We start from the raw sequence: 13,004 nt of genomic DNA, 5'->3' as shown, positions 1-13,004 counted from the left end.
GTTGAGGATGATTTCTACTGGCTTGCATTTTCTGCTGTTGATTTGATCTGCATGTAATATAGATGCGTGTAACTCTTCTGGCACCGTGGCATTTTGAGCTGAATCTGCAAAGGCAGAGAAGACTTGGAAAGGGTTGTGGGGCCTTTTGAATAACTAGTCGTATTTAATGCTGTCTTGCAGAAGCTTATTTTCTCTGTTGCCACCAGGTCTGCCTTTCTTGATTTTTGAAGGTGCAAAGACAGGCCCTTCACCCAAACCCACAAGCCAACAGCAGCTGGTTGGTTGCCACCACATTAATGTGTGAGATGTCCCCACTGACAGGACTAAGAGCAAAAGAATGAGCAGATGGGGCTGAGTTACTACAATTTTCTCATGCTGCATTACCTGTTACGTAGCTGCAGCACTCCTGACTCACAGACGTTAGCTGCGGCACCATAGGTTAGTTAGACACAGCTTATCTTCTGTATTACTGAGACTTTATAAGGCTGAATCAGATTGATCCAATCTCTGTGTGAGAGATGTGAGTGAGGAGATGGTTGCTTACTGCCCGCTGGTTTCCCAGGCTATGATAACCCCCTTTCCTGGAAGTGTCTTATACCATCTGGAAAACCTCAGCATTTAGCAGTCATGGTCCTTCAGCAACTCTTAAACACTGGAGAAAAGGAATGATAATCATAGAATCCCTAGGTTGGAAAAGATGTTTGAGATCATCAAGTCCAACCAATATGATTTAGTAGTGTACACTACCAAATAATGCTTTGATGCACACAGATGCTGAACACCTTTGGAGCTATGAGCCAAGAGAGGAGGCAGGTCCCACGTGTCTTCCCAGGAAGTCTGTGCCTGTCTTTGTCATGCATGGTTTTTCCCATGTTTTATTTGTGCCCTCCCCCCAGAAGGCCATTTTGGTTTTGGATGCTCAGCAGAGGTGATGATGAACTTAAAAAAGGATATGTGGAAGAGGCTTGGATGTGTATACAGAGGTGAGGAATTGGACTAGGAGCTCTGTGAACTCTTGAGAAGACTCTGCAGAGGGAACAGTTTCTTTCTACAAACCTAGGAACAGTTAATGCAACAGGCCTTGTGCAGCCTGATGGGAACAACCTTTATAATCCCCAGGAAAATCTGCCATGCAGTTTTCTTACCCCTTGCTGTCTCCTGGAACCCTTAATACATGTCTTGCAATAAATCCTATTTATATTTATATTTATTTTTATTTTTATTTTTATTTTTATTTTTATTTTTATATTCCACCTATCTCTCCATCTATTCATCTCAGAGAAAATGAAAGGGGTGGGTAGAGCCCCAGGAAAATCTGGCACAAAAGCATTTAAGAAGCTATGTACTCCTGTTTTATGTTTGCACACAGACCAGTACACACACACTTTGCTGTCCACCCTCAATACACTGTTGGCCTCTATCAGCACATTGCTGGCTGGGAGCCCCACCTGCCAGCCTGATCCAACTAATGGCAGTGGTGGAAATTCCTCCAACTTGAAATGGGGCGTGACTTTCACCCCTAGCTTCTAAAGTTGGCCATTAATCAGATTGCATGGCTTAGGAGCAGTGCAAAGAAACCTAGGTCAGAATATGATCAGAGACAAGAGAGGCTGTTCTGCAGTGATGGTGAGTGAATATTCTAAGGAAGACCTGAACGACTTCAGGATGTGAGTATCACTTAAAATCATGACACAGTCAGAAATCTCCTCCTCCAGCTAAGTAGAGGCCTTTTGTTTCTCTCCCAGATTTTAGCCACAGTATGTAAATGGCGTCACCATGAGTCAAGACATTTTCTTTAATCCTCTCTACTAATACCTGGATTTCTTGTCCTGAGCCACCAAAATCCATCTATGCAAATGACAAGTGAGGTTGTAGGATATTTTGGAGCAGGTGTCCCCCTGGAGGAATGGGGAAGCACTAAGCCCTTTGAGCAAAGCCTATATCCTAAAGTACCCTGTGAGATGCCAGCCACCCTTTCCCAGAGAAGACTAATTCTAACTGGAACCAGCATAACCAACAACTGCTAGGATGAGGGCATCAAACAGTCCATCCACCAAAAAATTACTAACAGAGTCTGATGTTTCATGTGATAAGAAATGCTGAGAAAGGTTATGACTGCTGTATGACTTCTGTTTACATACCTCAGAGAGAGAGATGGAGAGAGCATGGAAGGAGAGGAACTATTTAAGCGACAGGACAAGACCAGCACAGGAACAAGCTGATATTTTCTGGCTGTGAATTAATTTGTGCTAGAAGTCAAATGTTTTCTGGATACTAGAGAGGTGAGAGCCTGGACTCACATCTAGTAGGAACACAATAAACTTACAGAATCATAGGACACAACTTGCTAAACTATAAATGAAGCTGTATGAGGCAGCTACCTGTGAGAGCAAAGAATTAGATTCACAGCATCCTGATAGCCCAGGTCTCTGTTCAGTGTCCTTTGTGCTCCTGGCAGCTCTCTCCAGGCAAGGTGCCTGCTTCTGGTATCAGGTTTCCTTTCTTCACACTCCACCACTCTGGCTCTCCCAGATGGAAAAATCAAATATTTTTGCCTGCGATGTTTTTCTATTGCTGTCAGAAAGGGGAAAAAAAAACAAAAAAAAAAACAAAACAAGGAAAAATGTGTGGGTACATAGCTGTAGAAATGACTGCAAAGAGATAACACACTGAAATGTTTATTTTCTGAAGTGATTTTGTTAGCAGTAAAATGGGTAGAAGTCAAGTTGTGATTACTCTGAAGTGAAATTGTTACAAAATGGCTGCTCTGTGCCTTTTGGGGTTTTTTCAGTGCAGGAGACTGATACAGCAACATGCACATGTTGGAACCTTGTAAACCAGTCATGTTGTCTGACAACTGACAGGACACAATGACTTGCTTTGTACTGGGATGAGGTGTCTCCAGGCATTTCTTTTATGAGTACCTGTTATTCTCTGAGATCTCAATGGCAAACTTTCCCACCTGCCATTGCCTCAGGCTGCAGTGCCTGGAGGTGAGTATGGGATGTATTGCTCATAACCTTCCTATTTGCAGAAGCTGGAGGCATGGAGTGGTTATGTCAACACTGCACTGTAACCATGTATGTGCACAATCATGCTCATTTACCCACTAATGATCAGGCATTTGCCTGTGGTAGAGGTGCCCACATTTACAAGAAGTAGTAATTCCCCTGGTAGCAGATTTATGTTGTGTAATTGCGTTCACACTAAGAAATTTTATTGAGCTTTTTGGTATTATAGCAACACAAGTCCATAGGAAAACTGCTTTCCTGTTATTTTTTTAAATGCACTCAGTGGATAGTCAGGAGTCATAATTTTGTCTGATTGTATTTCAGCATCTTCATTTTGTCTTTGGACTGCAGACTTCTCATTCCAGCTAGGCATGTGTTCTGACACAGGGATGCAATGTGAGAATACAACATCATGCTCACTAGCATTTATCCAAACCTCCACATTATCCTGCACTACATACATCTCTAAACCAAGTGACAGTCCATGCCCCAAAACACCTGCAATTTAAGCAGGGTGACAAAAAAAAGTACAAGGTAGGAAGGTAAAGAGGAATTTTATCTGCATTTTGTAGATGGGAGACAGATCCAGTTGTTAAACATGGACAAACAGTCCCATCAGAGGGTGTCCAACACATCTGCACAACAGTGACAGATGTGTTCAGTTCTGGGCCCCTCACCACAAGAAGGATGTTGAGGCTCTGGAACGAGTCCAGAGAAGAGCAACGAAGCTGGGGAAGGGGCTGGAGAGCAGGTCTTACGAGGAGCAGCTGAGAGAGCTGGGGTTGTTTAGCCTGGAGAAGAGGAGGCTGAGGGGAGACCTCATTGCTCTCTACAACTACCTGAAAGGAGGTTGTAGAGAGGAGGGTGCTGGCCTCTTCTCCCAAGTGACAGGGGACAGGACAAGAGGAAATGGCCTCAAGCTCCGCCAGGGGAGGTTTAGGCTGGACATTAGGAAAAAATTCTTCACAGAAAGGGTCATTGGGCATTGGAACAGGCTGCCCAGGGAGGTGGTTGATTCACCTTCCCTGGAGGTGTTTAAGGCACGGGTGAACGAGGTGCTAAGAGGCATGGTTTAGTGTTTGATAGGAATGGTTGGACTCGATGATCCGGTGGGTCTCTTCCAACCTGGTTATTCTATGATTCTATGATTCTATACAGACAGCAGCAGGAAACCAAATACCTGCAGCACCTCCACATCACTCTAGAGACCTATCTTCAGGCAATGCAAACAAGCCCTGAGAGTAAAATTGTCTAAGATGATGCAGGAAGACAGTGACAAACTAGGAATTGCTTCCTTCTCCTGAATTCAGATTTTCAAGATCTCAGTGCCTGTCCTTTCCATCATCACTCTCTGACAAACTCTCACCAGTAGGAATTATTCTTTATAGACTATCAAACGAAAAAAAAAAAAAAGAGAGTGAAATTGGTTATCATTGTACTCTGTCTGCCTGGGCTGTGCAGCTGGACCCAAAGGCTTGCAAGCAGCACACCATAGGACTGTAATGAAGGGGGATGAGGTGTCTGTGCCACAGGTTAACGTTAACAAAGCCTCTGGAAACACAGAGGCAACTTTTTCGCTTAATCAGTAACACAAACATAAAAAAAAAAAGTGTTTCTTTGGAAATAAGAGCTTTGCCAAGCATTTTGTGACTATATTACACACAGGCAATATGCTGTTCTGCAAAACTGATGTAAAAAGCCAGCGTTCCTCAAAATTTTATTTCAGAGCTATTTAAAATTTAAATCTAAATAACAAATTTGAGTAATTTTTCATTGTTACACTTTATGCCATAGCATTAAATCTTTAAATAGGATTTTTCATTACAAAATTAGCTGATTTGTTCTCCAAATGCTTTCAGATCAATTAAAATACAATAAGAGCAAAAGCAGGAAATGTTTCTGTTATAGACAGTATTAATTGTGGTGAGCTCTGGGTGAATGAAGATGACAGAAGTCGAAATGCAGAAGAGTTAGCAGTAGTGAGGCCTATTGCTGAGAGTCCACGATCTATAAAAGCTATGCTCCCGACTCCTTTAAATAATTTCTCACTGGCTGCTGTTTGTCACACCAGCTGTGGGCAGAACGCACACCTTTCCTGGCTTTCTATTGGGATCTGACACCTGTTGGTGTCAGCAACACACACAGCTACAGGTATCTAAGCATCCTTTTGCAGCAAGTTCTCACTTTTGATATAATTTCATTCCCTGTGAGTGGTAGGCAGTTTCTGGTCTAGACTGAGCTTTGAGGCTAACACCAGTGCGTTTCTTATAACCCAGCAACAAAATGCCTATCTAGGGAAGGCTGGTGAAGGTGGTGAAAGGCATGGCCAAGGAGCCAGGCAGCTGAGCTCTAGATGGCTCCCTACTGGGCAGTGATAACTGTTGGGGAGATGCAGAGAAGAGGATGTATATCTTGAGAGGATGATTCTATACAGGTATAGAACTGCCTTGTACCTGGCCCTATCTTGGATGAACATGCCTGGCACAGCACCTGGGGATCCAACTCAACGGCTGCAACACAACACTGGGGAGCAGGGATGACCCTCTTCATCTGTAGCTGAATTTAATCTTCCCCTTTGACAATGTCTGTTTCTCCTTCTACCAATGACCAGGTTAAAAAGGAGAATAGCTGCAACTCAACATCCAGCTTTAAATGGCTCGACACCCATCTTGAGATGCTTGATCCAAATTGTCTCTTAGGGTTTTCTGCAGCTCTACTAATGCCACACCACCACAGTAACGCTCTTTCAATCCTACAAGAAAGAAGCATAAAGTGTGGTATTGACCAACTGACTTTCTTAGTAGAATACGCCAATGCAGTCATCCTCTGGCTACAAATATCCACAGGAAGAATAGATGTGTCCTTTAATATCAGGGAGTGTGCTTAAAAAAGAACACTTTATTGCAGTGTTGCCTTCACCACAGTAAATACCAGCATTTTTATTTTCCTGTATTTATTGCACTGAAGTGTTTATATCACTGTGCAGCAAATGTTTGCTTTCAAAGGTCACTCATTGTATCTCTCTTCCTCTGGGGATGCACGTAGGTCCCTCTTAGGCTTCAGTATAACTCCATGAGGATATGTAATGTTCTCGCTATGAGATTCTTGCTTTTGAACATTACTAAAATAGCACATGCAGAATTCAAAGTATAATAGGCCATGACTTTCCATTAGCCAGTCTCTCTTTCATTTTTATTTTAACCCTTAGTCTGCTGGTGTGCTATTGTATTAGCACCATACATAGTATAACATGTAAGGCTGGCTCACGGGGAATTTGATGTAAATCACCCAAGTCCCCAAAGTGACTTGCGTTGTCCAGAAGACACAGATTGGTAGATGATGTACATAATATTTTGTAGCAATGTTTGGACTTCTGTCTTCTTTTAAGAAGGCACCCTCCATGTTTGTCTGTGAACCCAGAGGATTTTCTTTCCTTTTTCTAAGATGGAAAAACCAAGGTCCTTGTGAAATTTTGAGCTTGCATTTGTAGATACAATTATTGCAAGTATAAACACAAATGGACTAAACATGTACAAGTGGCTGTAACCTCTGTAGCAACTTTTTTTTTAATCAAAGGTTTAGATCTAAAGAGCTTATCATATTACTTCACAGCTTTGACCTTCTGATCTGTCATCTCAACAGTGACTGTAAACAAAATAAAATACAGTTTATGTTGAAAGTACAGAGTACATTTTGTTGAGTTTATTTTGAATTAAATAAGGGGTTCATTAGGCAATTATAGGATTTTGATACTTGGTTGAAATCTGAACAGAATTCAAAATATCAGCTATTAACCAAAATATAAACTCCTCAAGGAATTTATTACCCAAAGTCCTCAACATTATCTTCAGCCTATTCCTGTTTTACTTAAATAAGAGCAAGTTTCAGGGGGTCAAAGACAGGTTAATATCCTGTGCTTTTGAAGGTCTGTCCAGTAATCAGTGAGAGCAAATCTAACATGATTTGCCTTTTCTTGGCCAGTCCTGTAACCATTCAATTTCAAAGTTTTAATACATTCAGAGGACTATATATAAGTGCTGCTAAGACACCATGAGGAAAAACTTAATTTGTACTGTAGATAGAATTCCCCTAAAAACATAAATCTGCTCTCTACAGGTGTAACAGGGTTTGTTGTTGGTAATTCGTGACTCTGGGAAGGAATTTCAGCCTAAATGGGGCTTTTCAAGGAAAATCCTGTCTTTAATCTGTCCTTCTCCACATTTTAAATTGCAAGAACTGCAAAAAATTTAAACCCATTCCCAGATACCTGTAAAACATACGTAGTTTATAATACTGTGTGTGAATCAGTAACCTTTATTGATTCTTGGGCATGGTTTTCTATTAAATAAAGTCAAATCAGCTCTGCTGTGGGGCGCTTTTGTTTGTAATAAAACTTGATGTAAAATGACTTCTCTGAAAGAATGAGTTTTGCTATTTCTCAATCCATTCTAACTGCTTTACAAATACCAAACAAACTCAATAAATCTGTCAAGTTTGATCACTTGGTACCAAACGTCTCTGGTTACAACCTCAGATATATTTTTTAGCTTAATGCAAAATAGGATGTGTCTGTCACTAAGATGCCAGCTGATGGTTGTAATTAACTAAGAAGGATAATTCTAAAAAATATCACAAAAATTCACATTTTGTCACTTCTTTGCACCACCAGCACAACTGCTGGCTCTTGATCAAAATTTAATAAGTAAAAGATCAAAAGTCAGGCTAGAATCAATGCACGAACTAGATTTTCTATGTGATTTGTATTTCTGCAGTGACTGACAAACAGACTGTATTATTTGTTATTGTCAGTAGAAGTGCTCATGTCACCTTCACTTTCTTACATGCTTGTAATCATTGAGCTTACATTGGATATGCTTAGAAACTGAATCAAATCCTGTTAGCATCCCATACTCACCCTGATGCATTACCTCCCCTTTTCAGCTAGTAAGATGTTACCAGATAGACAAAACACACAACCAGTTTCCCGCCCCTCACAACTAGATGTATATACCAGTTGGATCAGTCCAAAAGTCAAGTCTAAATTGCCCTGATTTTGCTAAAGCTCAGTGCTGCTATCCTGCCAGCACAAGCATAGTGAGGGTTCCAGGCAGAAGAGAATATTTTAACTAAAATTTTTTAAACTAGGTCCACAGACTTAATCCTGGTATTCTGTCACAGAAGCTGTGCCAGAAATATTTAAATTCTGAGTTTTGCCTCTGTCCAGGAAAAAACTCAGTTTGAGAAGCAGTGACCAGTGCTAGGGCCAGCCTTTGCCAAGTGGGACAGGAGTTCAGAGAGTGTTTCCTTACAGAAATAACTTCTTTTATTTCAGCTAGGCATGCTCCATTTGCTGATTAGGAGCAGTGTCTTCCTGGAGGCACATGATGTGCCACAAAAGACAATGTGAATGCAGCAGTGGAGTGGGAAGGTTGGGGTGGCCTTGACAGTGTCCCCACACATTTACATGCCATTAAGGAAGGAGCCAATTCCCGGTTTTCTTCCTAATCTTCAGAGTGCACCTTTTTTTTTTTTTTTTGAAAAGCCTATTTACTGCTGTCTGTGAGCATCCTCTGAATATTAGCCATGAAATTAAGCTCTGTGTTTGCATCAGCTGGGGCTGAAGATGAATTGCTTAAACCTGGTCCTTTGCACCACTGTGACCATGCAACTGGCAGAACCAGGTGGGCTGCTTTTCCACATACATTTTGGCTCCTAAATGCTGTGTGCAGTTGAAAGTAAGATGCTGTGCCAGTAGCTGCAGGGCTGACTCTTCAAAATGGATTTCTTCCTGCTGTAGCTTCAAAGGGGAAAAGCAACCATGAGCGAGGGCAAAGCTAATGTGAATGCATGAAGGTCACATATTCCCTCTTAGATAAGAAAAACAGCAAATCCATTGTTGAAGCTGTAGAGGAAGTACAAGGAGCTGTCTACTTTCCTTATGCAATGCCAAGCAAACAGGGTGCGATCCAGGAAATCTCCCTGCCCCTCAGCTGTACCTGTCCAGCCCGTGCTCCTGTATCCTGACAGTGAGCGCTGTCAAAGCGAGGAAAATATTAATCTCCAATAGATCACAACTGCTATCTAAGCAGAGTTATTAGTGTTAAAATTTTAGGACCCAGCTCTGCCCTAACTTATCTTGCTTCATAAAGGTCGTGCGTATCGCAAAGAGAGAATATAAAATAGCTCCTGGGATTTTGCCTTCTTAGACCAGTTTGCTGAAAGGGGCTACTTTTGTCTTCTTTCTGTAATTGAGCATGGTGGCATGTGTTCTATGGCTGTTTATTTTCAGTTCCTCACAACTTCCCCACCTCCTCTGCACCTGGGATTAGGTTTTCCTGCAGTGAACAAATCTAACATTCAGTGAGCAGTAATTTGCCATGTGCCATGCTTGAATCGAGCAGAGAAATAAGCCAGCGTTGCTGATATAAAGACCTGACAGATGGCAGGAGGACCCGCCTTTCTTAATCAAGTCATGCTCAGTAATCAGAGCTAGCTCGAATTTATGACAAAAAAGAAACCCTACCCAAATGAGGATTAATGGGCTGCATCCTGATCTCTGGTTAGGATGAGCTCAGTGGTGTTATTCGGTATTGGGAGGGATAACCAAGATCAGAATCTGACCCACTTCAGGGAGGAGTTGAACATACCAGTTAGGTCCTGCCATCACTTCCCCTGAAGGATTCTCCCAGGTAGACAACGTCTCCCAGTCTAGCTGTAAAAGTTATTTCAGAGTCTGAACTAGAGCATGATGGACAAAGCATTAGCTGATAAAAATCTGCAAAGTTTCATTGTTTTTAATTTCACTGAAGATGTAATATCTGAGTGTCTATCCCTCCAAGCGATACAGCTGAAATATAGGACATAAGAGGAATAGGCTTGACCTTGACCTCCTTCATATTAAAGCTTTTAATTCTAGAGAAAAATGAATGGGTCTCAAGACTGTTTCTAGTAGCAAAAAACACCTCCTGATTCTCTGGCTTCAATGTGAATAGCATTTAAAAGTTTAAGAAAAAAGGAAGGCTTTTCCCTGAAGATCATGACAAGGATACAGCCTTGTTCTTTGAGATTGATTAATAATACAGGAATAATGCACCACCTTGAAAAATCCTGTGCTATATAGAAATTGCTACCCAGAAGGAAAGAGTTTGGCTGAGGGCACTCATGAAATAAAAGCACTGTTGCGGGACTGACATTTAAGCACAATCCAGTGAGTCAGGGTGTCTAACCATACTGTTTCTTTCCCTTTTCACTGTCTTCCAGGCTCACAAGCAGCTGAGCACAAATCCTTGATCTGCAGCTTCCACAAACACACCCTCAGCTAAAATGGCGGAAGACGCTGATATGCGCAATGAGTTGGAAGAAATGCAGCGGCGCGCTGACCAGCTCGCTGATGAAGTGAGACCCGTAGCTCAATGGGAAAATTGGGGTTGGGCTTGGTGTGAGAGTTGCCCCCAGAAACAGGAGCTGATCCGGAAAAGGATTTTCGGAGCTGTTTCTGTTTTCCATCAGCTTTACACTGAAAGCAGAATTGGAAATGACATGAGCCAGGGTAAAATTTAATGTCATGTTTAGTCTAGATTAAGGCATTTATTGATCGTGCGTTTGGTTTAAGTATTAGAGCCTGCATCAATGTGAATGCCGTCAGAGCAAAAAGCAGAAATTTAATATTTTCTGAGGATTCCTTCAATTTGCTGAACCTATTAAACATTAAAAGTCACCAATTAGGTCTCTGGAAAGTTTCAGTTGAGAACCACAGACTTTATTTTTAAAGTGGAACACCAGCTGTTCCAAACACTACTGCCGCAATGTGTGAGCAAGGGGAATGCAAGCCTTGGAAACTGCAGCTGCCCCGAGATGGGGTGGGAACTGCTGCATTTAGTGAGCCATAACAGAGCACTGAAGATGAAGAGATCACCAGTACTCTGCTGATGGCCTGATTTTGAGGGAAGGCAGAGTGTAGGGAAAGCATATTGTCAGCATGAGCCTGCATATTAGCATTGGAGACTGTATTTTGCCAAATCTAAGTGGTTTTCCCTGTTTTTTTCAGTCCCTTGAGAGCACCCGTCGGATGCTGCAGCTTGTTGAAGAGGTAAGGACTTGTGTTTTATTTGCAGTTCTTCTATGAGCAAAAGTGATGGAGCGTTTTGTGAGGTTTTTTTAACTCACATTGCTAGGGCATGTCCATGGCTTTTTGTGCCTCTTTGTTCCTCCTTATCCTTGCCCCCTCACAAGGGTCTTTCAAGTTGTGCCTTAGTTGCCAAGAGTGACACTGCAGGCCAGCTGCTGAGACACTGTTTTGCCCATACCTGAGAATCCATTGAGACAAGGTACTTGAGATAAGCCAAAGAAACAGCCTCTGAAGGTGACCTGGAATCAGAGACAAGTGGCTAATTTGCCGCAGATCTCCTAGAGCCTTGTGCCAGCACCACTCTGACGTCCTTGCCGTGACACTGCAAGTGGGGTGGGTGATAAAGTTCCTAGGTCTGTTTGCCCTGTTGTCTCTAAATACCTTCCTCTCCATAAACACTTGCAGCTATTTATAGAGCATCAGTTACTACGGCATGTAAGTGCCACTGCTTTATACATCTCTGAAACATTTATTAGGATTATAAGGCTCATGAGATGTCCTAGACTTACAGCACTCATGAAGGAAGTTCTCTCTTTTACCACAGTGCAGAGGAAGGGAACTCAGGCTCAGTCCTGCCTGGAGGGGTCACTCACAGAAGGGAAAAAATAATTCAGTCTGGCTTCATTTCACCCTTTTCATAACAAATGGGTTTAAAAGTTGGAAATGACCAAACGCAGTTAAGTTTAGAGTGTTCAGCCATCAGGTGGTGGAAAACTTTGCTCATGCCTGACAGGACGTATTATTTTCAGGCACCATGTGAACGTTGGTGCTGGAGCTGGTGACGTTTTTAATCAGGGTCATCAGCACTGACAGTCCCAGTTCTCCTGACAACCAGAGGAGTCTCCAGCAGAGACAATGGGAAGAAAATTACATCAGCTTCCACATTCAGGAACAAGCACAAGCCCTGCCGTAGGCTTCATGGCCTTGAAATCAATCACGACTGCGGAGATCAATGGAGACCAGTGGAGACAAAATTAAATTTCCATGTACAGATAGACAGACAGATGGGTCATTGAACATAGTTCACATTGCTTTTCCTCCACGAACGCTTCAGATCTGGGCTCCTTGCAGCTGAAACGTGCTCTTGTCTCCCAAGCAATCTGTCCTTTTTTGCTGCTTAATTCCCTGGACATGTGATTTCTAACTATCACTTTGTGTCAACTCTACGTGCATGTAGCTACCACTAAAATCAATTCAATGACATGGAAGAGAGTGTCATATGGGTACCTCCACAAACGCAAGGCAGGCAAGCCTGCTGCCCCAAAATGCCTGTGATCTAAACAGACACGACAGATGATGAGTGGGAAGAAGAGAGGCGCAGGAAAGGGAAGTGATTTGCTCAGGGCCAAGCCATCAGTAAATATCAGCCCTGTCTCTCCTGAGCCATATTTGTGTAACCTATGCACTGCTACAGTCTTCCTAACATATTGAACCAGCATATTGTGAATGCCACTGGAATTTCAGTATTAAATCATGGCAAATGGCAAAGTGGGAGGAGAACTAGGGCTGCTGAATTTACCAATGAATTTACGTAGTACTCCAGTGCTTCTTGGGAGAACTCGGCATCTCTCTGGACCTGGCTTTTATTCAGATGCTACAATATCTTCCTGACCAAATAGAGAAATTTCTAAAACTAGCACTGAGTAGGCAAGGGAATTCTTCTATTGTGAGCTGAATATTGTTTTCACTGATGTGACTACAAAAGACCTTTAAATTTTTTCTGTGACTATAAACAGTTGATTGATTACTCTAGCCCCATTTCCCAGGTACTTTTCAAAGAATCCAGCATTTAGGCAGTGAGAGATCTTATACTGAAAAGACAAATGGTGAATGTCTTTGAACTTGAACTTGCACTGCTCTGATTT

The 13,004-nt window shown here is 42.2% G+C and overlaps 1 protein-coding gene across 2 annotated transcripts in view; it reads left to right on the top strand.

Annotated features, from left to right (window-relative positions):
- The first annotated feature begins 10,271 nt into the window (after window positions 1–10,271).
- The window catches only part of SNAP25 (synaptosome associated protein 25), a 28,877-nt gene continuing 26,144 nt past the window's right edge, over window positions 10,272–13,004 (top strand). For both annotated transcript variants that reach the window (XM_069850162.1, XM_069850163.1), the window contains exons 1-2: window positions 10,272–10,406; window positions 11,059–11,100. In XM_069850162.1, coding sequence (XP_069706263.1) covers window positions 10,335–10,406; window positions 11,059–11,100 — 114 coding nt within the window. In that variant the 5' untranslated portion in view covers window positions 10,272–10,334. The remainder of the gene's footprint in view (window positions 10,407–11,058; window positions 11,101–13,004) is intronic.

This window comes from Phaenicophaeus curvirostris, chromosome 2 (genome assembly GCF_032191515.1).
Source record: "Phaenicophaeus curvirostris isolate KB17595 chromosome 2, BPBGC_Pcur_1.0, whole genome shotgun sequence".
NCBI lineage: Eukaryota > Metazoa > Chordata > Aves > Cuculiformes > Cuculidae > Phaenicophaeus > Phaenicophaeus curvirostris.
Note: the sequence above shows the minus strand (reverse complement) of the source record. Positions and strands in the feature narration are given on the sequence as shown.